The 27243-nt window shown below is 43.5% G+C and overlaps 1 protein-coding gene across 1 annotated transcript; it reads right to left on the minus strand.

Annotated features, from left to right (window-relative positions):
- Window positions 1-7994: 7994 nt before the first annotated feature.
- On the minus strand, window positions 7995-21688 carry LOC138746604 (fap1 adhesin-like). The gene is made up of 5 exons (XM_069904896.1): window positions 21475-21688; window positions 20994-21377; window positions 11261-19897; window positions 8925-9057; window positions 7995-8064 (listed from the first exon to the last, which is right to left on the minus strand). Exons 1-5 carry the CDS (start codon window positions 21686-21688, stop codon window positions 7995-7997), a joined length of 9438 nt encoding a protein of 3145 aa, XP_069760997.1.
- Window positions 21689-27243: the final 5555 nt, after the last annotated feature.

Raw genomic sequence — 27243 nt, forward strand, 5'->3', positions numbered from 1 at the left:
ATTCCAGGGCAGCAAAACAGACTATTCTTGGATCCGGAGGAGGCAAGAAAATTTGCAGAACAACTACAAAACAGACAGAGAGAGGAAGATATGTAACAAGAACAAAAATGACCACAAACTATATGTATGTGTGTATGTAGGTATATATATATATATATATATATATATATGTGTGTGTGTATGTGTGTATGTATATATTTAAAAAAATAGAATATAGGTAAGAACTGAGAAGGGAAAGAAAGGGAAGAAAGGATGTATGGGGGGAATTAAGAGAGTGACCTTTGTTGTATATGAAGATTAAAATCTTTTCTGGGGGGGGCTGGGTGGGGAAGAGTTACAGTCACTGCGAAATCAGTTGACGCTTGCAAGTGAATTCGCAAATCCAAATGGAGAGGGGAGATGTGGTTGCCCGACAAGGGACAAAGGGCAACTCAGGAAGGGGAGGGGATAGTGGGGTTAAAGGAATTTTAGATAGGAGAATAAGGGAAATGATTTATGTTTTAGAAATGTTGTCTTATAAAGTGTTCAAAAAAAGAAAGCAGAAATGGATAAGAAGGAAAGGTGATGATGAGGAAACGGAAAGGAAAGATAAACAAAGTATGAAATGGCTATGTTGAACTATATGACTTTAAATATTAATGGAATACATAACCAAATCAAAAGGAAGAAACTGCTAAATTTACTGAAAAAAGAAAAAATTGATATAGTATTCGTACAAGAAACACACTTAACTGAAGTGGAACACAAGAAATTAAAGAGAGATTGGATAAGACATTTAACAGCAGCATCGTATAATTCAAAAGCCAGAGGAGTAGCTATATTAATCAATAAAAATGTACCAATTAAAATAGAAGAGGAAATAATAGACCCAGCAGAGAGATATGTAATGATAAAATGTCAGATATATTCGGAGTTTTGGAATTTACTCAATGTATATTCATCTAACGAAGAAGATCAAAAATGTATGCAAGATATTTTTTTGAAGATAGCAGACACGCAAGGGAACATACTAATAGGAGGGGATTTCAACCTTAATTTGGATTCAAACATGGATAAAACTGGGAAAAAAATTAACAGAAAGAACAAAGTAACCAAATTTATAATTAAATCGATGCAAGAAATGCAACTTTTGGATATATGGAGGAAACAACACCCAAAGGAAAAGGAATATTCATATTATTCGGGTAGACATAAAACATACTAAAGAATAGACCTATTCCTGTTATCAGCTCGCATGCAAGACAGAGTTAGGAAAACAGAATATAAAGCTAGACTATTATCGGACCACTCACCCCTGATATTGACAATAGAGTTAGAGGACATCCCACCAAGAATGTATAGATGGAGATTAAACTCCATGCTACTTAAAAGGCAGGATTTTAGCGAATTAATTGAACAACAAATTAAAATGTACTTTGAAATAAATACGGAATCAGTGAAAGATAAGTTTATACTATGGGACGAAATGAAAGCATTCATCAGAGGGCAAATAATAAGTTATGTAACTAAGATGAAGAAAGACTACAATCAAGGAAACAGAGCAGTTGGAAAGGGAAATAGCAAATATAGAAAAAGAATTAGCAATGAAGGAAGACACAACTAAAAGAAGAGAATTGGCAGATTAAAAAATAAAATATGAAACACTACAAACATATAAGGTGGAGAAGAACATAATGAAGACAAAACAGAAATATTATGAACTAGGAGAAAAAACGCACAAAATTCTAGCGTGGCAGCTTAAGACAGAACAAACTAAGAGAATGGTATTGGCATTAAGGAAAAAAGACAAGCAAATCACATATAATCCAACGGAGATTAATGAAAACTTCAGAGAATTCTACGAACAATTATATCAAATTGAAAACAAAGGGAAAGAAGACAAAATAGATGAATTTTTAACTAAAATTGAACTACCGAAATTACAAACAGAGGAACAAAATAAATTAACAGAACCATTTGAAATAGAAGAAATACAAGAGATAATAAAAAAACTACCGAATAATAAAACACCAGGAGAGGATGGATTCCCAATAGAATTCTATAAAACATTTAAAGATGTATTAATTCCTCTCCTTCTGGAAGTAATCAACCAGATTGATAAAACACAAAGCTTACCAGATTCATGCAAAACAGCAATAATTACAGTAATACCAAAGACAGGGAAAGATCCACTTGCACCAGCATCATATAGACCAATATCTTTACTTAACACAGATTATAAGATAATAGCTAAACTATTAGCAAACAGATTAGCCGACTATGTACCAAAAATAGTAAATCTAGACCAAACTGGATTTATTAAAAAAAGACGAACAACAGACAATATCTGTAAATTTATTAACTTAATTCATGCAGTGGAAAGAAATAAAGCTCCAACAGTAGCGGTTGCTTTAGACGCAGATAAGGCCTTTGACAGAGTAGAATGGAATTATTTATTCAAAGTACTACAAAAATTCAGCTTACCAGAGAAATATATTAATTGGATTAAAGCATTATATAAGGGGCCATTGGCAAAAGTGACAGTAAATGGATATATATCAAAACAATTTAACTTAAGCAGATCAACAAGGCAGGGATGCCCACTATCTCCCTTATTGTTCGCATTAGCCATAGAACCACTAGCAGAACTGATAAGAACAGAAAATAAAATAAAAGGGATAAAAATAAAAGACAAGGAATATAAATTCAGTTTATTTGCAGATGACGTTATAGTATACTTAGCAGAACCAGAAATATCAATAAAGGAATTACATAGGAAATTGAAGGAATATGGAGAAGTGTCGGGGTGCAAGATTAATGCAAATAAAAGCGAAGCAATGCCAATGAATAATGCGGATTTCTCAAAATTTAAAAAAGAATCACCATTCAGATGGCAAACGCAACCAATGCGATATCTAAGTATACAAATAAATAAAAATCTCGGCCATCTATATAAACTCAATTATTATCCACTAATGAAAAAATTACAAGATGACTTAGAGCATTGAAAAGACTTACCACTAACACTGATAGGAAGGATAAACTGTATTAAAATGAACATTTTCCCAAGGATACAATACCTATTTCAGGCATTACCAATACACTTAACAGAGAAATTCTTCAAGGAGTTAAAGAAAATAATAAGAAAATTTTTATGGAAAGGGGGGAAACCGAGGATAGCACTAGATAAATTAACAGAATGGTATAAACAAGGAGGCTTACAACTACCAAACTTTAAAAATTATTATAGAGCCGCACAATTAAGATACCTATCAGATTTTTATCAAACAAGGGAAAAGCCAGATTGGACTAGATTAGAACTAGATAAAATAGGGGAGAAGATACCTGAACATATATTATATAAATGGGATGAAAAATTGGTACAACATAGGAATTCTCCAGTATTGCATCATCTGCTCAACATTTGGAAGAAGATTCATGTAGAAAGGAATAAAACAAATGATCAACTACCAAAACTAATACTGACGCAAAATCAGCTAATCCCTTTTACAATAGATAACCTTTCCTTTAGAGAATGGGAGAAAAAAGGGATCAAAAGAATAGAAAATTGTTTTTCGGGAAATAAATTATTATCCTTTGAGCAAATGAAGGATAAATATAATATAACTCATGATACAGTGTTGGCATACTACCAACTGAAATCCTACTTGAAGGACAAATTGGGAAGCAGTCTGAGGTTACCAGAGGGAAGTAATTTTGAATATGTGATTGCAGACACAATGATAATCAAAAAATTTATAACAAACATGTATATTAAACTACAAGAAAAGGAGAATGAGGAAACAAATGGTAAAACTAAACAAAAATGGGAACAAGATCTAAACATAAAGATAAAGAATGAAAAATGGGAGAAGTTATGCTCAGGAACTATGAGAAATACAATAAACACGAGGTTACGTATGATACAATATAACTGGATACACAGGCTATACATTACACCTCAACCAAAAGTTAAATAAATGGGACCCAACAGTATCTGACAGATATTTTCGCTGTAAAAAGGAAATGGGAACAACAATTCATGCAATTTGGACATGTGAGAAAGTGAAAAATTTTTGGGAAGATCTAAACCAGATATTAAATAAAATCACAAAAAGCAATATACCAAAAAACCCAGAGATCTTCCTCCTAAGTAACATAAAAACCAAAGAATTTGGACTCAATTTGGATGGTGCACAAAAAAGATTTGTTATGATAGCCCTAGCTGTAGCAAAAAAATGTATTATGTCAGCCTGGAAATTAGAAGATAACTTGAGAATACAATGGTATATAGAAATGAATAAATATATTCCATTAGAAAAAATAACCTATAATTTAAGAAATAACATTACAATATTTGAACAAATATGGGAGCCATACATGAAACATAATAGAGAAAACCTACCGTGGACATCTACCACCTAAAATGACAGAAGGAGAAGATAATGAAAAGAATTGACTCAGTGGAATTTCTTGTTTATTTTTATTGAGTGACAACATTGTTTGACGGGTTTAATGTATCTTATATTCTGAACTTTAAATAAATGGGAGGGGAGGTAGGGAGGGAGAGAGGGGAGGAGGGAAGGGGGGGGAGAAAACAACACTGTATATATTTAAGAAGGAAAATGTATGTATCTTGATCAATATGGTTTATAGTGTGAAAAATAAAAAAAATTTAAAAAAAAGAATATCTAGTTTGGTCTAGATTTACTACTTTTGGTACATAGCCATCAGAGAGCAGCAGCAGTCATCAAGGATCCACACCACCCAGTACATGATCTGTTCTCACTGCTGCCATCAGGAAAGAGGTATCGGTGCCACAAGACTCTCACCACCAGGTTCAGGAACAGCTGCTACCCCTCCACCATCAGACTCCTCAATGACAAACTCAATCAGGGGCTCATTTAATGACTCAGACTTGAGCATTTTATTGATTGTTTTTATCCTCTCTGTATTGCAATCAGTTGTTTACATTTCTTTATCTCTTTATATGTACAACATTGTGTACCAGTTTTTTTTTGAACAGCCAATATGTGGTAATTCTGTCTGGCCTGCAGGAGGAAGAATCTCAGGCCTGGATGTGAAGGATACCCTGTATGTACTTCGACATTAAATCCGAAATGATGCAGCCAACTCAAACCAGGACAGAGTGAACCTCAGTGAAACCGAAGCCCTGTTCCTTGGTAACTTTCCCAACCCACCTTTTGGTCCAATTAGGTAGGTGACCTGATTACTCAGCTGGCAGATGACAACAAGATCTGTGCAATGGACAGAGAAAAAGGTTGTCCAAGGTTACAACAGGATCTAAATGAACTGGGAATGGGAGCTAGAACTTCACTCACACAAGTTGCATCTCGTGAAGTTAAACAAGGGCAGGATTTGCTCAGTAAATGGCGGGGACCTTGGAAGAGCTGTCGAATTGAGTGAGCTGGGGGTAAGGTAGAAGGGTTGTAGAAAATTTTCACAAGGATATTGCTGAGGTTAGCGGTTTGAGTAGATAGGCTGGAACTGTCTTCCTGGACCAAAGTAAGCTGAAGGACATAGGTGGATGGTCACAATCTTTTTCCAAGTTCAGGTGAATGTAAAACTAGAAGACAGTTTTAAAGTGAGAGGGCAAAATTTTAAAGAGAACCTGAGAGGCAAGTTTTCTTCACTGAGTTTGTGGAAAGAGCTGCCATAGGAAGAGGTAGAGGTTACATACAATTAAAATGTTTCAAAGATGGTGTTACCACACCATTACAGTGCCAGTGACCCCAGTTCAAATTCCAGGTGCTCTGGTTTCCTCCAAAAATCCAAAACATACCAGGTTAAATTAAAATTTTTAAATTTAGCCAAACAGCACAGTAACAGGCCATTTTGGCTCACAAGTACGTGCCGCCCAATTTAAACCCAATTAATCTACACCCTGGTATGTTTCAAAGGGTGGGAGGAAACTGGAACACCCCCCCCCCCCCCGCCCCGGGGAAAACCCATGCAGACACAGGGGAGAACATACAAACTCCTTACAGACAGTGCGGGATTCAAACCCGGTCCCAATCACTGGGCACTGTAAAGGGGTTGTGTTAACCACTACGCCAACCATGCCAGGTGGTTGTAGGTCAATTGGGTATAATTGGGCGGCACTGGCTCGAGGGCCAAAAGGGCTGTACATATGTCTACATTTAAATTAAATGTAAAGGTTTGTGCAGTCAATCAGACAGAGGCCTGCACAGAATATCTCTGAGTAAGGAAATGATTCCTGTCAGATACTTCCCTGCACATACAACCTTTCACTCAATATCATGAAGACAAAGGAGATGCTTGCAGACTTGAGGAAAGGAAAACCAGAAGATTTAAAGTCAGCAACTTCCAATTTCTGGGTGCCTTGATCTTGGAGAACCTGTCCTGGACACATCATATCAATGCTAGCACAAAGAAAGCATGACAGCGCTAGAGTCTGCAGAGATTTGATATGACATTGGGAACCATGGCAAACATGGCTGCATCGTGGCTTGATATGGGAACACCAAAACCTCTGAGCGAAAAATCCTGCGAAAGGTAGTGGATTCAGCCCAGTTCATCACAGCAAAACTCTCCACGCCCTTGGACATATGTATATGCAGCATTGCCAACAGAGACCAGCATCAAACATCAAGGACCCGCACCATCCAGACCATGCTCAATCAGGAAGGAGGTACAGGTGCCTCAGGAATCGTACCACCAGGTTCAAGAACAGTCCTCAACCATCAGACTCTCGAACATCTAACTATACTCACTTAGAGAATCACTTCGGGACTCATATATGCAATTTATATTTCAATACACATTTGCACAGTTTGTTTACAGTCACTCAGAGTAGAAATTGTAAACCCAACAGAGAAAAAAGAACCTCAGGGTTGTGATGTCACGTATGTACCCTGATGATAAATTTGAACTTTGGCTCTTGAGTGACTGGTGGTGAGAAAAATCCCATTGAAATTTATGGTCCATGATTACTGAGCAGCATTTACGAATAAGTTGCTTGACAATACTCCTCCCTGGAGCCCTCAGCTCCTAACATCGATGTATTTGGTCCAAATATGGACAAACGAGCTGCGTTTCAGATGAGTGGTGTTAATGATTTTCCTTGCCATCATTTTCCTTGTCCCATGTGACATCAAGGAGACTTGTTAAAACCAACATCCAATGATAAGTGATGGGATAAAGTTTCACTGGCTGGAGTCAGTGAATATTACTGTGGTCACTGAAGGTTGATCATTCTCATCTCCAGAACATGATTCTTCAGCCTAACGATCTTCAGCAGATTCCCCAGTGTATGGTGCTCCTCGACATCAGGAGGAACCACAGAAGCTGGTGAATGCTGCTCACAACGTAATCCAATCTTCCGTCCCCTCCACAGACTCCATCTACATCCTAGATCTCAACCAACTCATCGAAGGCCCCATCACACCCTGAACACACTCTCCTCTCCCACCAGGGAGAAGGTTCAAGAGTGTGAAAACGCAAACCAACAGGCTTTCTTCCCCACAGCTATCAGGCTCCTGAACGAAACCCACAGCAGTGCCATCATGCTGCCCTAAACACACACTGAAATGCTGGAGGAACTCAACCCATCTTTCAGTGACCATAGCAGACAAAGATATATTGCCGATGTTTTTGGTGCGAGCCCTTCTTCAAGGAGTTCCTCCAGCATTTTGGTGTTTCCTTACTACAATCCCAGTGTCTGTCTTGTTCCACCATGATCTTTATTTTCATTATAATCCTACACTCTGTAAATTGTGCTTTATACAATGCTGTTTGAACTTTAGAAATAACCTATAATCCTACTTGCAGAAGAACCCTTCTCACTGTACGAGGTATAATGTGACAAATACATTTAAATTTTAATAAGGTTAGAAATGGGAACGGGAAGGGCTCAAGCAAAACGGTTCTGTATTTTTACCACTACTTGACCTGCTGAGTTTCTCCAGCTTTGTGTGTTTTTACTTCAACCAAGGATTTTCATGTTTTACTTCTAACGTTCGTATAATGAATGTTCAATTCCAGTCAGAACTCCTCAAGAAAAGATAAGTGATATTCACGTCACACCTGGCAGCCAATGACCTCCTTCAAATAGAGAGTGAGATAGCCACCTAACCATGACATTCCACACCATTATTAGAGTTGAGTTTCCCCATTGTCAACATGTTTGGGGACAGAGTCAGGCCAGCCTCATGAAGCAGATCTGAGGCAGGGCATCCCACAATGAAAGACTCAGGGCCTGACACACCAAAATCCTCCTATCTACAATAGGGTTGAAAGATGTGGACAGAGGAGATGTAGATGTTTGGTGGGAGAGTCAGGATAAGAGGGGGCACAACTTCAAGTTTGAAAGGCATCTGCTGAGAACAGATGAATTTCTTCAGCCAGAGGATGGTAAATCTGCGGAATTTGTTGTCACAGATGTTGTGGTGGCCAGGTCATTTAGTTAAGGCTGAGATTGATAGGTTATAGATTAGCCGGGGCATCAAAGGTTATGGGGAGAAGGTCAGGCTCATGATTGAAAGGCAGGGCAGGTTCGATGGGCTGAATGGCCTGTTTCTCCTCCTAAGTCTTATGGAGTAATGGATTTGACTGGACGAGGTGTGGCTCCAACCTTTTTTTTTTTTTTTTTTAATTTTTTATTTTTCACACCATAAATCACAATAGCCATGATATACACTTTTTCTTTTCCACACATTTACAGTGTGTGGCTCCAACCTTGAAGAAGCGATAAAACCTCAGAAGTATTTGATTGGCTGTGTTGGGGAAGATGAAAGTGCATATAGTTCATATTTAGACAAACAGCACAGTAACAGGCCGTTTTGGCCCACAAGCCCATGCTGCCCAATTACATCCAATTAACGTACAACCCCCAGTACATTTCCAACAGTGAGAGGGAACTAAAGCTACAGGAGGAAACCCACACAGACACAGGGAGAACGTACCAACTCCTTACAGACAGCGCGGGATTTGAACCCCCTGGTCCTGATCGCTTGTGCTGTAACGGTGTTGCATTAACAAATACGCCAACTGTGCCACCCCATGTGTGAATGTTTACCTTCCCACCCCCAAATGAAACTGTGTTAAAATTGTTAATGACAATGAGTTTATTGTCACTCAACATTATTACTTTCTTAAATTCTTACTTTCTGCAACAGAACGGGTACTTTACAAAAGAAAATGGCAAATGCCACTAAAAACAGCAACAAATATGTGAGTCAGTGAAATCTTTTTGGAATAGAATTAAGAAATTTTTTGAAGGTTTATTTAAATTTAAAATTTCGTTTGACCCTATGGTATTTTTATTGGGTTATATTAAAAAATTGAGCTTGGAATTAAAATTGGATGTTTCAAATTGCTTTTTTGAGATTGTGACAGAGTATATAAATATGTTTTTGAGAGATAAATTAGGAAAGGTTTGTTAGAGTAGATTACATACAAACACTTTACAACAGATCTTATTTGAAATACTGGAGCTCTGCTAATGCTAGACATATCGGCTCCACAGCTTTTGCAAGAGCTTTGAAGAGTGCCCAAGAGACTTCAATAATGGATTGTTGTTTACAAATGGCAACAGATGAAAGATCTTGTCGGAGCCACAGATTGTCTGGAAGAGAACTTGTTGTTCTAAGAGGGCAAGCAGAGAGAGTAAAACAGGCTTTTTCTCAGACAAAAAGAGAGAGACACACACAGATCACTTCTACAATGTTACAGCCAGTAACAGCATCTAGGATTGGAACAAGACAAGCTGGCAAGCTTATGGAAAGCCCCATTTGGAAGACAGCCTGGTCAAAGCCCTTGTGGTTCATGCAAGAGGAGAGGACTAATGTTTCACTTGGAATAAGAGAAACAAAACGGAACTCTGTGATGACCTGAAAGAAAGATGTTATCATCTGGAAAACCCTGAAGGGGCAAGTTTCGTCAGTAAGATACTGGAGTGGCTGATGGAAGTAAATCGGTTGTGGATGTCCTGGAACAACAAATCTCTCTGAAAACCAACAAGAACCTTCCTGAGCGGTAACTATTTACCTTTCAAGCACCAAAGCCTGGTGAATATTATAAATGTTAAATTCTGTGCACAGTATAAGAATTGCCTGCAACCAGTGAACTTGGAGAAATGAGAAATGAGATTGGACTGTGAACCAAAGAACTTTTCTGAACTTACACACACATTACATACACATGCATTTACAATTAGAAGGGGGTTAAGTTAGGTTAAGTAAGTTAAGTTAAAGTGTGATTCTGTTTTCATGCTTAAAGATAATTAAAAGCAACTTTTGTTTAAGTAACCATTTGTCTTGGTGAATGTCTATTGCTACTGGGTTTATGGGTCCTCTGGGCTTGTAACAAGATTGGCATTAGTTGTGGCAAGAAAATGTTTGGCAATTACTTGGAAAAATGAGTGATTTAAGTATTTAACGCTGGCATATGGAAATAAGTTCCTGTATTCCGCAGGAAAAGATAACGTATAATTTATGTAATAATGATTCCTTTTTTGTTAAAGTTTAGAGCCTGTATATGAGATGTATGGGTTTGAATTTGCAATCATTTTTTTTCCTCCACCGGTGTTGGGGTTGCACCGAACCATGGCGATAGTTGATGACTGGTATGTGAGTTGATCACCTCTTCTATCTTCTATTCTTTTTTAATTTTGGGGTAGTTTAGAGGGGGGTTGGGGTTAGGGTTGGGGCTAGGGTTGGAGGTGGGGGATTATAGGGGATAAGCATTATGTATCAATTTGTGTTTTGATTTTGACTGTATGATTTATTTTGAGCAATAAATAAAATTTTCAAATAAAACAGCTACAAGGGCACATTGATTTAAAAAAAAAAGACAAGAAATACAAAATCAAATCATAAATATTCACAGCTATCATGGTGCAAAAAAGTGACAGGAATAGTGCAGACAAGGTTTCTGTGGTGTTGGAGCAGTCCCTGTTAGTGAAACCTGGAGAGGTTCAAGAGTCCGAAAGCCGTTGGAAAGAAACTGTTCTTCAACCTAGAGATGCTGTTTGATTAATGCTGTTCCTGATAACATGCCTTAAAAGGTCCTAGTGAAAGTAAATTGAGAAATTAGCAGAACCATCCAATTTACCAGTTGAATTCTGGGTTTTTAATCCCAACTCTTAACCTGGGAATTAATTATTTTCCCTCAAATTTGCAAAGGCCCCCCCCCCCCCCCAGACAATAGCAACACTCCCAACACAATTGACAGAGAAGGGCATGAGGTTACATTAGGGCTCTGTCCGATCGGACTCGGGTTAGCTGGTCACTGGACTTACCTCTGAGCTGTGGTAGCTGGTCCTCCAGAATAAAAATCTGTTTGGGTTTCTCTGGAGGAGTTGTAAATGTGGTGGTGTACCTGGAGGTGCCTGGTGTGTGTTGGTGGCCAGTGTTTGGCACCGCTCTCTCTGTCTCTGTGTCTTCAGTTGATGATGTTAGCCTGTTAGGCGAGTCAATGCTGGGCTGGGATGTAGGGAGCAAGGACATCACTGATCCAGTGCTTGGTGTGAGTAAGGTTAGTGCTAAGCCAGTCTTGCTATGGGCTTGGTTGAAATCTGGACTTGGTATCCGACCGACGTCCGGTCTCAGTATCTGACTAATGCCTGGGCTCAGTGTCTGACTGACATCTGGGCTCATTGCCCGATTAACATCCGAGCTCAATGTCCGACTGACATCTGGACTCAGCATCCAACCGACATCTGGTCTCAGTGTCCGACTGACATTCAGGTTCAATGTCTGGCTGACATCTGGACTTGGTGTCTGAGGGACGTCTGGGCTCCATGCCCGACTGACATCCAGGCTCATTGTTCGACTGATGTCCAGGCTCAGTGTCCAACTAACATCTGGGCTCAATGTTCGACTGACGTCCAGACTCAGTTTCCAACTGGCATCTAGGCTCAGTGTCCGATTGACATCAGAGTTCAATTTCCAACTGACATCCGGACTCAGTGTTTGACTGACCTCTGGACTCAGTGTCTGACTGACCTCTGAGCTCAGTGACCAACTGATGTCCGGGCTTAGTGTTCGTCTGATGTCCAGGCTCAGTGTCTGACTGACGTCAGAGCTTAGTATCCGAATGACATCTGGGCTCAATGTCTGACTGGCATCTGGACTCAGTGTCTGACTGATGTCCGGGCTCAATGTCTGACTGACGTCCGGGTTCCATGTCTGACTGACCTCTGGATTCAGTGTCTGACTGATGTCCGGGCTCCATGTCTGACTGATGTCCGGGTTCCATGTCTGACTGACCTCTGGATTCAGTGTCTGACTGATGTCCGGGCTCCATGTCTGACTGATGTCTGGGTTCCATGTCTGACTGGCATCTGGACTCAGTGTCTGACTGATGTCCAGGCTCAATGTCTGACTGACGTCCGGGTTCCATGTCTGACTGACCTCTGGACTCAGCATCCAACTGACATCTGGGCTCTGTGTCCAACTGATATCCAGGCTCAGTGTCCGACTGACTTCTGGATTCGGTGTCCTATTGATGTCTGGACTTAGCGTTTGATGGATCTCTGGGCTCAATATCCGACTGTCGTCTGAGCTCTGTGTCCGACTGACGTACAGTGTCAGTGTTTGATTGACCTCTGGACTCGCAGTCCGACTGGCATCTGAGCTCGGTGTCTGACTTGCATCCAGGTTCAATGTCTGACTGCCATCTAGGCTCAATGTCTGACTGATATCTGGGCTCAGTGCCCAACTGATGTCTGGGTTCAGTGTCTGACTGACATCCGGGCTCAATGTTTGACTGACTTCTGGACTCAGCATCCAACTCACATCTGGGCTCAGTGTCCGACTGATGCCTGGGCTCAGTGTCCAATTTACCTCTATATTTAGTGTCCTATTGATCTCCAGGCTCAGTGTCCTACTGACATCTGGGCTCAGACTGACATCTGGATTCAGTATCTGACTGATGTTCAGGCTTAGTGTTCGACTAACCTCTGGACTCTGTGATGAACTAACTTCCAGTCTCAGTGTCGGACTGATGTCTGTGCTCGGTGTCAGACTGGTGTCAGGACACATTGTCTGACTGATGTCTGTGCTCGGTATCTGACTGGTGTCAGAACACAATGTCTGACTGATGTCTGCGCCCAGTATATGATGGATTTCTGGGTTCAGTGTCTGACTGATGTCTGTATTCGGTATCTGACTGATGTCTGTTCTCGGTAACTGACTGATGTCTGTTCTCGGTATCTGATTGATGTCTGTACTCGGTATCTGACTGATGTCTGTGCTTGGTGCCCAATTGATATCCAGGCTCAGTGTCTGACTGACAACCAGGCTCAATGCCCAACTGACGTCTGGACTCAATGTCAGACTGTCCTCCGTGCTCGCTGTTCGACTGACCTCTGGACTCGTTGTCTGACTGATAATTGAGCTCAATGTCTGACTGACATCCAGGCTGAATGTCAGACTGACCTCTGCAGTCAGTGTCTGACTGACATTTGGGCTTAATGTTCGACTGACATCTGGGTTCAGTGTTTGACCGATTTCTGGGCCAACTATTTGATGGATGTCTGGGTTCGGTGTCTGACTGATGTCTGTGCTCGGTGTCTGAATGATGTCTGTGCTCGGTGTCTGAATGATGTCTGTGCTCAGTGTCTGACTGAGGTCTGCACTCGGTGTCTGACTGAGGTCTGCGCTCAGTGTCTGACTGAGGTCTGCGCTCTGTGTCTGACTGATGTCTGCGCTCAGTGTCTGATTGATGTCTGTGCTCAGTGTCTGACTGATTTCTGGATTCTGTGTCTGACTAACATCTGAGCTCAGTGTCGGACCAATGTCTGTGGTCAGTGTCTGACTGATGTCCGGGTTCAGTGTCTGAATGAAGTCTGCGGTTGGTGTCCCACTGATGTCTGGGTTCAGTGTCTGACTAATGTCCGGGCTCAGTGTCTGACTGATGTCTAGGCTCGGTGTCTGACCAATGTCTGGGCTTGCTGTCTGAATGATGTCTGTATTCAGTGTCTGACTAATGTCCGGGCTCAGTGTCTGACTGATGTCTAGGCTCGGTGTCTGACCAATGTCTGGGCTTGCTGTCTGAATGATGTCTGTATTCAGCGTCTGACTGATGTCTGTGCTCGGTGTCTGACTGATATCTCTGCTCGGTGTCCGACTGAGGTCTGGGTTCAGTGTCTGACTGACATCCGAGCTCAATGTCTGACTGATGTCTGTCTTCTGCATCTGAATGATGTCTGCGTTCAGTGTCTGACTGACATCCGAGCTCAATGTCTGACTGATGTCTGTCCTTGGTGTCTGACTGAAGTCTGGGTTTGGTGTTTGACTGAAGTCTGCGCTTGGAGTCTGACTGATGTCCACGCTCAGTGTCTGACTGACGTCCGTGCTCAGTGTCTGACTGATGTCTGTGCTCGGTGTCTGACTGATGTCTCCACTCAGTGTCTGACTGATCACTGCACTCGGTGTCTGACTGATATCTGGGCTCAATGTCTGACTGACGTCTGTGCTCGGTGTCTGACTGATGGCCGTGCTCAGTGTCTGACTGAAGTATGGGTTCAGTGTCTGACTGATGTCTGGGTTAGATGTCTGACTGATGTCTGGGTTAGGTGTCTGACTGATGTCTGGGTTCAGTGTCTGACTGATGTCCACGCTCAGTGTCTGACTGATGTCTGTGCTCGGTGTCTGACTGATGTCTCCACTCAGTGTCTGACTGATCTCTGCACTCGGTGTCTGACTGATATCTGGGCTCAATGTCTGACTGACATCTGTGCTCGCTGTCTGACTGATGGCTGCGCTCAGTGTCTGACTGATGTCCGCACTCAGTGTCTGACTGATGTCTGTGCTCAGTGTCTGACTGATGACTGGGTTTGGTGTCTGACTGATGTCTGGGTTTGGTGTTTGACTGAGGTCTGGGTTCGGTGTCTGACTGATGTCTGGGATCAATGTCCGACTGATGTCCAGGCTCAGTGTCTGACTGATGTCTCTGCTCAGCATCTGACTGATGTCTGGGTTCAATGTCTGACTGATGTCTGCGCTCAGTGTCTGACTGATGTCTCTGCTCAGCATCTGACTGATGTCTGGGTTCAATGTCTGACTGATGTCTGCGCTCAGTATCTGACTGATGTCTGGGTTTGGTGTTTGACTGAAGTCTGCGCTTGGTGTCTGACTGATGTCTGGGTTCAGCATCTGACTGATGTCTGGGTTTGGCATCTGACTGAGGTCTGTGTTTTGTGTCTGACTGAGGTCTGGGTTCGGTGTCTGACTGATGTCTGGGATCAATGTCCGACTGATGTCCAGGCTCAGTGTCTGACTGATGTCTCTGCTCAGCGTCTGACTGATGTCTGGGCTCAATGTCTGACTGATGTCTGTCCTCAGCGTCTGACTGATGTCTGTCTTCTGCGTCTGAATGATGTCTGCGTTCAGTATTTGGCTGATGTCTGCACTCGATGTCTGACTGATGACTTTGCTCGGTGTCTGACTGATGGCCGCACTCAGTGTCTGACTGATGTCTGGGTTTGGTGTTTGACTGAAGTCTGCGCTTGGTGTATGACTGATGTCTGGGTTTGGTGTCTGACTGACGTCTGGGTTTGGTGTTTGACTGAAGTCTGCACTTGGTGTCTGACTGATGTCTGGGTTTAGCGTCTGACTGATGTCTGGTTTCAGTGTCTGACTGAGGTCTGGATTCGGTGTCTGACTGACGTCTGGGTTCGGTGTCTGACTGATGTCTGGGATCAATGTCCGACTGATGTCCGGGCTCAGTGTCTGACTGAGGTCTGGGTTTAGCGCCTGACTGATGTCTGGTTTCAGTGTCTGACTGAGGTCTGGATTCGGTGTCTGACTGACGTCTGGGTTCGGTGTCTGACTGATGTCTGGGATCAATGTCCGACTGATGTCCGGGCTCAGTGTCTGACTGAGGTCTGGGTTTAGCGCCTGACTGATGTCTGGTTTCAGTGTCTGACTGAGGTCTGGATTCGGTGTCTGACTGACGTCTGGGTTCGGTGTCTGACTGATGTCTGGGATCAATGTCCGACTGATGTCCGGGCTCAGTGTCTGACTGAGGTCTGGATTCAGTGTTTGACTAAGGTCTGGGTTTAGCGTCTGACTGATGTCTGGTTTCAGTGTCTGACTGATGTCTGGATTCGGTGTCTGACTGACGTCTGGGTTCGGTGTCTGACTGATGTCTGGGATCAATGTCCGACTGATGTCCGGGCTCAGTGTCTGACTGAGGTCTGGGTTTAGCGCCTGACTGATGTCTGGTTTCAGTGTCTGACTGAGGTCTGGATTCGGTGTCTGACTGACGTCTGGGTTCGGTGTCTGACTGATGTCTGGGATCAATGTCCGACTGATGTCCGGGCTCAGTGTCTGACTGAGGTCTGGGTTTAGCGCCTGACTGATGTCTGGTTTCAGTGTCTGACTGAGGTCTGGATTCGGTGTCTGACTGACGTCTGGGTTCGGTGTCTGACTGATGTCTGGGATCAATGTCCGACTGATGTCCGGGCTCAGTGTCTGACTGAGGTCTGGATTCAGTGTTTGACTAAGGTCTGGGTTCAGTGTCTGACTGAGGTCTGGGTTTGGTGTATGACTGATGTCTGGGTTCGGTGTATAACTGATGTCTGAGTTCAGTGTCTGACTGACATCCGAGCTCAATGTCTGACTGATGTCTGTGCTTGGTTTCTGACTGATGTCTGGGTTCAGTGTCTGACTGAAGTCTGCACTTGGTGTCTGACTAACATCTGAGCTCAGTGTCTGACTGATGTCCGGGTTCGGTGTCTGACTGAAGTCTGCACTGGGTGTCTGACTGAGGTCTGGGTTCAGTGTCTGACTGAGGTCTGGGTTCAGTGTCTGACTGATGTCTGTGCTTGGTGTCTGACTGATGTCTGTGCTCGGTGTCTGACTGATGTCTGGGCTCAGTGTCTGACTGATGTCTGGGCTCAATGTTTGACTGATGTCTGGGTTCAGTGTCTGACTGATGTCTGGGCTATGTGTCTGACTGATGTCTGTGTTCAGTGTCTGACTAACATCTGAGCTCAGTGTCTGACTGATGACTGTGCTCAGTGTCTGACTGATGTCCGCGCTCAGTGTCTGACTGATGTCCAGGTTCAGTGTCTGACTGAAGTCTGCGCTGGGTGTCTGACTGATGTCTGGGTTCGGAGCCTGACTGATGTCTGGGCTAGGTGTCTGACTGATCTCTGTGTTCAGTGTCTGACAGATGTCTGTGCTCGTTGTCTCACTGATATCTGTACTCGATGTTTGTCTGATGTCTGTGCTCGGTGTCTGACTGATGCCCAGGCTCAGCGTCTGACTGATGTCTATGTCTTGCATCTGACTGATGTCTGGGTTCAGTGTCTGACTCATGTCTGTCCTCAGTGTCTGATCCATGTCTCTCCTCAGTGTCTGACTGATGTCTGTGCCTTGCGTCTGACTGATGTCTGTGTTCAGTGTCTCACTGATGTCTGTGCTCATTGTCTCACTGATGTCTGTGCTCGGCGTCCAACTGATGTCTCTGATCAGCGTCTGACTGATGTCTGTACTCGGTGTTTGTCTGATGTCTGTGCTCGGTGTCTGACTGATGTCCAGGCTCAGCGTCTGACTGACGTCTGTGCTCAGCATCTGACTGATGTCTCTCCTCAAAGTCTGACTGACATCTTTGCTCTGTGTTGGCCTGCCATCTGGGCTCAGTGTTGTGATGTTGGTTGTGTTATGTGTGATTACTAACTCAGTCATGTGTAAAATTGGAGAAGGTACCGTACCCCCTTTGGCCACAGCAGACGTGTGAGGTGCTGGGACCCTCCCGTGGATGGTGGTTATTGTCTCTTTGGTGGTGGGATCATCTAAAGTTGGCAATATTTTCCAGTGCCATTCTTCACTTAACCAAGACTCCGCTGGCTGGGTTGGGAGATTGCTAAGATCTTGCGGGAGCTTTGGAGAGGCACCACTAAGCCCTGAAATCAGCTGGTCTTCCTGCGGTGTCCATGCCAATGGCTCCGCTTTGGGAGAAGACAGCAAAGGAGGATTAACCTTTAAACTGATGGTGGTTGGGAGGGCTGGCTTCCCACCTGAGGAAGGGGACAGGATGTCACCTTTGTGCAATCTCACCACATCTCTTTGGTCAATTGGAGCTTGAAGAGTTGTGTGGAGGCCAGGCACGGGCTGCTGGAATTCTGCCAAGTTGGTCACCAAAACAGGCAGGAGAGGGGATGGTGGGAATTGTCTTGCAGACTGGGTTTTGACTGAGACTCGTGGAGATGGAGAAACCTCCAGCCTTCCCACCTTCCTCGCTTGGCCCACGGCTTCAGCTAATGATGTGACCATCCTTCCTGATGCTCTGGACACGATCTGACTTGGCAGCCTGGTATCAGGCAGCTTTGATCTCCATGGATACCATGTGACTGGCAGGGCAGTTGAGAAGCTCCCTGGGGGTTGACGGCCTGCCTCATTGGGTGGCGTCTCACTTAAGTAGATGCCAGCAGACGGGGGGCTTCCATTTGCTGGAGGGTGCCTCCATCCAGTCCTGATGAGCATGGCCGAGTGTTGTGCAGGGCGGCTTCGGACATCCTGCGGGGCTGAGTTTTGAGCGGAGGGCGAGACAGGGACATCACTGGTCTGAGGGGGTTGCTTCGAGCCCCTTCTCTCAGTTCGGTCTGCGGGAGAGACGGGTTGCCTGGAAGTGGCACGCAATCCCAACAGAGAGCTCCGCTCGCCACCACTTTCTCCCCCCGCAACATACAAGGGCTCCCTCGCCACTCCCTGGTTTGTCCGGACAGAGGCATGCCTGGACGCACTTGGTGTTGAGGCTGTCTGGACCCCTCTGCTTGGTACCCAGGACCCAAGCCCGCCACCCCACAGTGGCTGCGGGGACAAGCAGCCCCATTGGTTGCTCCTATGATGCCCAGCTCCCTGTTGGCCAACCTTGACCGAGGAGACATCAGACCCTGTGGCCAGAGTGCTAGTCCCTGCTGTTAGGATCATTGGTGACGGGTGAGAACTGAGTTGGGGGCTGGCTGCAGGCAGCCGTGGGATGTTGGGGTGGGATTCAGGCTGATCGTGAGTGGCCCCATGATTGGCTTCACCTGTGGTCAGTGTGGAGCCTCTCACCATCCAGCTGTCCGCCGGGAGTGGCTTTTGCCTGGACTTTAGGGCAGGGCGCCCGCCAACCATGGCACTGCGCAGGGGTTCCACCCGAGGCTCTGCCGATGGTGCCAGTGGCGGGGATATTAATTGTGTTTCATCGACCAGGGTTCTATTTTGAAGGGAGCATAAAAAACACCAAAAGCCGGGTGTCAAGGCAGGTGTAGAGTCAACATTGGACCTGGAGTTGGGAGTTAAAGTTGGGGAAGATCGCTGGCTGCCGGTGGAGAAGGATGTGGAGCTCGGAAGAGAGCTTGCTCCAAGCACGGGGCTGAGACTGGGGCTGGGTTCGGGGTTGGGGTGTGTTGGCCTAGGATTAGTGGGTGGTGGGGTAAGGCTGGGGATGGTGTGTGGTGGGGTGGGGACAGTGTGAGGTGGGGTGGGAACAGTGTGTGGTGGAGTGGGGATGGGGACAGTGTGTGATGGGGTGGCAATGGGGACGGTGTGTTGTGGGGTGGGGACGGTGTGTGGTGGGGTGGGGATGGAGACGTTGTGCCAAGTGGAGATGGAGGCTGAAGAATTCACTCTTTCCATGGACTTGGGATTCAAGGTGACACTGGCTTCTGCCTGGGAGCGCCTTGATACTGCGATCTTTCTCGTCTCCAGGTGGGTGTCCTGCTTGGGACGGGCGAGAAGAATGGAACTTCCAGAGGGGCGATGGACCCAAACTCTTCTCCTTCGCTTGTTTCCTGGAAAGACTTTCTGCTCTTGTCCCGTTGTCAGAAGAGAAATGGTGATTCCTTCGCATCCGAAGCCAAGCCGGTTCCCCCGAGCTGGAGAAGAGATTGGAATTTGTGGCTCTGCAGCATTTGGGTCGATTGTTTTGCTGAGTTCACCTGTCCCAAACATCAGAATAAAGTCGGAGTGAAGATCCCCAAACGAAAACGAGCAGTCAGGAGGCAATGACCGTGACGTTTGGACCAAATCCAACCCTGACCAACTACTATGCTTTCTACCCATGGATGCAGTCCTCCAGAAATTCAATCGACGGGATTTTAAAAGGATCTGGAGACATGTGGGAGGGAACCCCAGAGCTCAAGGCTCAGGTTGCAACCAGAGAACTTGAATTTACAGGCACGGAGAAAGGTGCAGACAGCTTTTTCACAGCATTCGTCAAATATTCTCTTCAATTCTCCCTTATTTTCTTTCTCATAACATAACATAACATAACAATTACAGCACGGAAACAGGCCATTAGGCCCTTCTAGTCCGCACCGAACCAAACACCCCTTTCTAGTCCCACCTCCCTGCTCAATGCCCATAACCCTCCATCTTCTTCTCATCCATATACCTGTCCAACCTTTTCTTAAATAATACAATTGACTCCGCCGCCACTATTTCTCCCGGAAGCTCATTCCACACGTCTACCACTCTCTGAGTAAAGAAGTTCCCCCTCATGTTACCTCTAAACCTCTGCCCCTTAATTCTTAACTCATGTCCTCTTGTTTTAATCTTTCCTCCTCTTAACGGAAATAGTCTATCCACATCCACTCTGTCTATCCCTTTCATAATCTTAAATACTTCTATCAAATCCCCTCTCAACCTTCTATGTTCCAAAGAATAAAGACCTAATCTGTCCAATCTCTCCCTATACTCTAGATGCTTAAACCCAGGTAACATTCTGGTAAACCTTCTCTGCACTCTCTCCACTCTGTTTATATCCTTCCTATAATTAGGCGACCAGAACTGCACACTCTCTCCCCTTCCCTCCCTCCTCTCTTTCCCTCCCTCTCCACATCCTTCCCTCTTCCTCCATCCCTCTCTCTCTCCCTCTCCCCATCCTTCATCCCTCCCCCTCTCTTTCCCTCATTCTCCCCCTCCTTCCCTCCCATTCCCCCTCACACACATTCGGGAGAGTATTGGAGAAATACTCACTTTCCCACAGCCTCATCATACCTGGAGCCCTGATTCTTCCCAACCCATCCCACTTACCCGAGTACCTCAGGATAAATCCACGCTTGAAGGCAGAAGGCGTTGTTTGAAGGGTCACGATACCTGGCCCTGGCCCTTGAATCACGAGCTTCTTGCCAGCCCCAAGAATGGTCCAGAAGAGGCCACAGAATTCCCCTTCCTTCTCTACTGCCTCTAGTTTGATTACCGTGTAGGCAGACGAGCATCTGACATGTGGGCGGCTTGTGGGCTTGTGGGAGACCACCTCCAACTCGATGACCTCTGCAGTAGGTGTTTGCAGAACCCAGGAGCACTTCATCACGTTAACAGAATTAGTCATGGACAGAGAATACTGCATGATTCCACGGGTGATAGTGGGTAGCAGAACACCACCGCACTTCTGGTGGGTCGGATCAAGGAGCAACCCTGAGGGGCACAGAACATGATTAAAGAAACAACTTCACTCACTCACACTGTCACAGCTGTTACACACATAGACGGGCTGGGACCCCCAGTCCTGTACACATGGTCCGGGCTGGGACCCCCAGTCCTGTACACATGGTCTGGCTGGGACCCCCAGTCCTATTGCACACATGGTATGGGCTGGGACCCCCCAGTCCTATTGCACACACGGTTCCGGCTGGGACCCCCAGTCCTATTGCACACATGGTCCGGGCTGGGATCCCCAGTCCTGTACACAAGGTCTGGGCTGGGACCTCCAGTCCTATTGCACACATGGTCTGGGCTGGTACCCCAGTCCTGTACACACAGTCCAGGCTGGGACCCCCCCCCCCCACCCAGTCTTATTGCACACATGGTCCAGGCTGGGACCCCCAGTCCTGTACACACAGTCCAGGCTGGGACCCCCCACCCCACCCAGTCTTATTGCACACATGGTCCAGGCTGGTACCCCCAGTCCTGTACACACAGTCCAGGCTGGGACCCCCCCCCCCACCCAGTCTTATTGCACACATGGTCCAGGCTGGGACCCCCAGTCCTGTACACACAGTCCGGGCTGGGACCCAGAGTCCTATTGCACACATGGTCTGGGCTGGGACCCCCAGTCCAATTGCACACATGGACTGGACTGGGACCCCCAGTCCTATTGCACACATGGTCCGGGCTGGGACCCCCAGTCCTGTACACATGGTTCGGGCTGGGACCCCGAGTCCTATTGCACACATGGTCTGGACTGGGACCCCCCAGTCCTGTACACACAGTTCAGGCTGGGAACCCCCCAGTCCTATTGCATACATGGTCTGGGCTGGGACCCTCCCCCCCCCCCCCAGTCCAATTGCGCACACAGTCTGGACTGGGACCCCCCCCCCCCCCCGTCCTATTGCCCACACGGTCCAGGCTGGGTGCTCTAGTCTCGTTGCACACACACAATCCTGAGACTCTTAGAACCATAGAACATTGCAGCATAGAAAACAAGCCCTTCAGCCCCTTAGTCTGTGCCAAAATATTATTCTGCTTCGTGTAACTGACCTACACTGTCCATAACCCTTCTATTGCAGGAGGGATTTAAACTGGATTCACAGGGAGTGGGGAGGTGGGAACCAAGAAAAAGAGGAGGTTGGTGCACAAGTAGGGACAGCTGGTAGGGTGTTTATGTGGAAGGACAGGCAGACGGGGAAAAATTACAGGCATGGGGATGAGTTGCAATGCAACCAAAAAAGTGAGAAATACACGGCAAAATCTTTAAATACACAGTATAAGAATGAAAGTGGATGAGCTTGTAGTACGTACAGATTGGCAGGTATGATGTGGTGGCCATCATGCAGTCATGGCTAAAGGATGCATATAATTAGGAGTAAGTGTTAAAGGATACCCAGTGCATTCAAGGATAGGCAAGTAAGCAGAGGGGGTGGTGCGGCTCTGTTGGTAAGGAACAACATTAAATTATTTGAAAGAGGTGACATAGGATCAGAAGATATAGAATCATTGTGGGTTGAATTAAATGGTAAAGGTAGAGTCCTTCAAACAGGAGCTGGGATGTGGATTACAAATTACAACAGCGGTTGGAAAAGGTGTCAGAAGGACAATGTTATGGTCGTCATGGGGGATTTTAACATGCAAGTAGATGGGGAAGATGAGGTTGGGAATGCATCTCAAGAGAGAAAATTTATGGGGGGCGTGGCAAGATGGCGAAAAGTCTAGACGTGTAATCTCGACCTCTCTGGCCAGACTTTTAAGTACCTGTTTTTTAACCCTTTGTTTTCAAGTTTAAACTTTTTAAAATTTTAGTTTAAAGTATCAGGGAACTATTATGGCCACTAATGGTAAAAAGATTAAATCTCAAGTGCAGAAGAAGTTACATTTTCGAAGTGCCTAGATTTGGGGCCTAGACGACTTGATACAGCCCCAGGCTTAATCTTTTCATTGTCTAAACCTCAAAGACTGCCTGTGGGAGCTGAAAAAAAAAGTCTTTTGCTCACCAAGTGAAGGATGGCACTGGAATTACCTGTTCTCTGGAAGGAGGTGCGTGTTCCCAAGAAGTGGATCCCGATTTTGAAAGCCTTTCGATTTCAATGGAGCGAGCACGCAGGAAGACGACTCCATTGTTGGAAATGCATCAAGAAGCATTTCAACCTGAAGAAATCGCTTACTTTCATGATTTTGTGAAAAAACGAGATGCGGGGGGAGACCAGCGGCGACCCCCTGAGGAAGTCGGGGTGCCGTCACTGGGAGTCCAGACCTGCAGTAAAACTTTTAAAGTGGCTTCTGTTGAGTTGCAGCAGGAGCTGCAGTTACCTTGTCCTGCCACTACGTCAGAGAGAGAGCAGGGCTGAGCTTTTCTGATCTACATTGTATGCAACTAAATGCAGTTATTCAGCCTCTAATGAATGAGATGGTTCAAATGAATGCTAGTAGAAGTTCAGAATTGAATACAGTTAAAGCACATGTGGATGCATCATATGAAGAATTTTAAAAATTTCAGACTGTTTTTCGGACTGTAAACAACAAGTGGCTTCTAACACAGAAAAAGTGTTGAAGGTTGAAAAATCAGTCATAGAATTGGGAGAACGCGAGATGGAGCTAGAGAGGAAAATAGACTATTTAGAGAATCAAAGCAGAAGATATAGAAGGACAAGATCCTCTTCGTTTCTTTAAAGACTGGATCCCGCAAGTATTAGGGCAAGAATTTTTTTCTGGAGGATTGGTGCTGGAAAGAGCCCATAGAGCTCTAAGAAGAACACCCTCAGCTGGTCAACCACTGAGGCTGGTAATAATTCGATGTTTGAATTATTTGGACAGAGAAGCAATACTTCGACTAGCAGTGCAAAATGCGAGACAATGACAAACTCCGTTATTGATTCAGAATAGCAGAGTTTTTTTAAATCCTGATTTGAGTCAAGAGGTCATTCAACGTCGATGTCGATTTAATCCAGTTAAAGAAGTTTTGTGGCGTAAAGGTTATATGTCTACTTTTCGCTACCCTGCAGTGTTGAAGGTGTTTTATGGAGACTATCAATTTCGGTTTTTTGAGAATGATCGTGAAGCAATGATATTTGCTGATTAATTGCCAGATATAAGAGGACAAAGACGTAGTCCACCATTGTCTCCTAAAGAAAATTCTGGTTGTTCTGGAAACGGAAGAAATGGCAGAAATGGGAAAAACGGGAATGGAAAGAGTCCAACTTCTTCTGAAATGGGATCTTTGAGATTGGAATCTCTTGGATGAAAAGAAGAATTTTCTTTTTCTTACTTTTTTTTGTTATTATGATATTTTGATGTTATTCATTGTTTGGCTGGGGAAGGAGAGATTTGCTCTAAGTTCTTTTCTAGTCATCAGCCACTGGTGGGTGACCCACACCCAATTTTTGCTTAGGGGATTACTACCTTTTGGTAGGTTTTTTTGGGGGGGAATTTTCTTTTTTTTAATTATTTTTTTATTTTCATTTTAGTTAATTTTTAATTTGTGATTTTCTTTTCTATTGGAGGGCCTATATATGTTGATTTGAGGTTTTATATAAAGATATCATTGGTATTTTGTAATAATAGTAAGTATGTCAAAGTTGAGGTTTGCTACTTTTAATGTTCAAGGATTAAATAGTAAAATTAAGCGTAAGCGAGTCTTGGTGTATATTAAGAAAATGAAAATTGATATTGCTTTTTTACAAGAAACATATTTGAATGTGAAGGAAAGTATGAAATTAAAGAGGGACTGGGTTGGGCATGTATATTATTCTTCATTTAATTCTAGGGCTAAAGGTGTAGCAATTTTGATACATAAAAATTTATCTTTTGAATTACAATCAATGGAGGAAAAGGCAGGATGTATTCTTAAATTGAATTGTAAGATTTTTAGTGAATTTTGGACTTTACTTAATATTTATGCCCCAAATGCAGATAATGAAATATTTATTTCAGAAACATTTTTATGTTTGGGTCAGACTAATGATAATATTTTAGTTGGTGGTGATTTTAATTGTGTTTTGGAACCTTTATTAGATAAATCTCCGAAGCAAGTTAAGAAATCCAAGATGGCAGTTCAGGTTCAAGCGTTGATGAAAGATCTTAATTTAGTAGATATTTGGAGACATCTTAATCCGACAGAGAAAGATTTCTCCTTTTATTCATTTAGACATGAATCATTTTCAAGGATTGACTTCTTTTTAGTATCGGCACACTTACAAGGGAAAATACAACAAGCGGAATATAAAAGTAGGGTGATTTCAGATCATTCTTTGTTATATTTTACATATGCAACTTCTGAGAAAATTCAAGTGGCCGATCATTGGAAATTCCATAAAAATATGGAATTTATTGATTTTTTGAAAAAACAAATTAATTTTTTTTTGAAAGAAAATTCTAATTCTGTTCAAAATAAGTTTGTATTATGGGATGCTATGAAAGCCTATTTGAGAGGACAAATAATTAGTTATACTTCTAAAATAAAGAAAAATCGATTAAATCAGAGTCTTGAATTAGAAAAACAGATTGATGAGTTAGAAAATGAATTTCAGAAAGATGCTACAGAAGATCAGAAAATAGAATTATCTAGGTTGAAATTGGAATATAATACTTTGCAATCTTATCAATTTGAATGTGAGATTAATAGGACTAAGCAAAGGTATTATGAATGGGGAGAGAAAGCACATAAGGTACTGGCATGGCAATTAAAGAAAGAACAGATTTCGAGGACTATTAATGCTGTTAGACGGAATTCCCTTATAAACCTCGTGAGATTAATGATGAATTTTACTCATTTTATAAAAAGTTATATACATCTGAAGGAAAACAAGAAACTGGATCAATTGATCTTTTTTTATCACAGTTGAATTTACCGATATTAAAGGATGCAGATATACAGGAGTTAGAAGAACCATTTACTGATTCGGAAATTAAAATGGCTATGCTGGAAATGCCGAACAGTAAATCACCTGGTGATGATGGATTTTCAGTTGAATTTTATAAAATTTTTTATGATGATTTATCTACAGTGTTTGGGGATGTATTACGTGAAGTTGGAGAACATTATGAATTATCCGAGTATTGTTCTAGTGCTTTAATTACAGTAATCCCAAAAAAAGATAGAGATCCTTTGAAAGTATCTTCATATAGACCAATTTTGTTGTTAAATGTAGATTATAAAATAATAGCTAAAATATTAGCGAATAGTTTGGCTAAATTTTTACCTGTTGATTCATATTGATCAAACAGGTTTTAAAAAGAATAGATATGCTTCAGATAATATTTTGTGCGTGATTAGTTTGATTAATAGATTTTGACAATCTTCAGATCACCCAATGGTGATCTCTAGATGCAGAAAAAGCATTTGATAGAGTTGAATGGAACTTTTTGTTTAAAGTTTTGGAGAAATTTAAGTTTGGTCCTTTCTTTATTGGTTGGATTAGGGCTCTATATAGTAGCTAGAGTATTGACAAATGGTTTGATTTCGGAACCTTTTAAGTTAACTCGATCAACTCGTCAAGGTTGTCCTTTATCACCAGCTTTGTTTGCGTTAGTGATTGAACCTTTAGCACAGCTGATAAGACAAAATACACAGATACAAGGTATGAAAGTTTTAGACGAGGAGTACAAAATTAATTTATTTGCTGATGATGTATTGCTGTATTTAACAAATCCAGCTCAATCACTTTTGCACTTGAAGGAGTGTCTGATACAATATGGATGTCTTTCTAGATATAAAGTTAATTGGGAAAAAAGTGAAATATTACCGGTAAGTGAAGGAGATTATTCAGTTTATAAGAATATTAATATTATTTGAAATGGACTGATCGAATTAAATATTTGTGTATAATTTTGAATGTTAATTATCAATCTT

The sequence above is a fragment of the Narcine bancroftii genome, chromosome 12, assembly GCF_036971445.1.
Source record: "Narcine bancroftii isolate sNarBan1 chromosome 12, sNarBan1.hap1, whole genome shotgun sequence".
NCBI classification, from domain to species: Eukaryota; Metazoa; Chordata; class Chondrichthyes; order Torpediniformes; family Narcinidae; genus Narcine; species Narcine bancroftii.

Excerpts from the sequence above, each read along its gene's own strand:
- LOC138746604 (XM_069904896.1), bottom strand. The coding sequence starts at position 21,688 with ATGTGTGCAATAGGACTGGAGGTCCCAGCCCAGACCTTGTGTACAGGA. Across the intron at positions 21,378-21,474 it reads GGTCCCAGCCCGGACCATGT|GGTTGCTCCTTGATCCGACC; the intron begins GTACAGGACTGG and ends TGTGCCCCTCAG. Across the intron at positions 8,065-8,924 it reads GCGCTGTCTGTAAGGAGTTG|GAGGTCATTGGCTGCCAGGT; the intron begins GTACGTTCTCCC and ends CTCTATTTGAAG.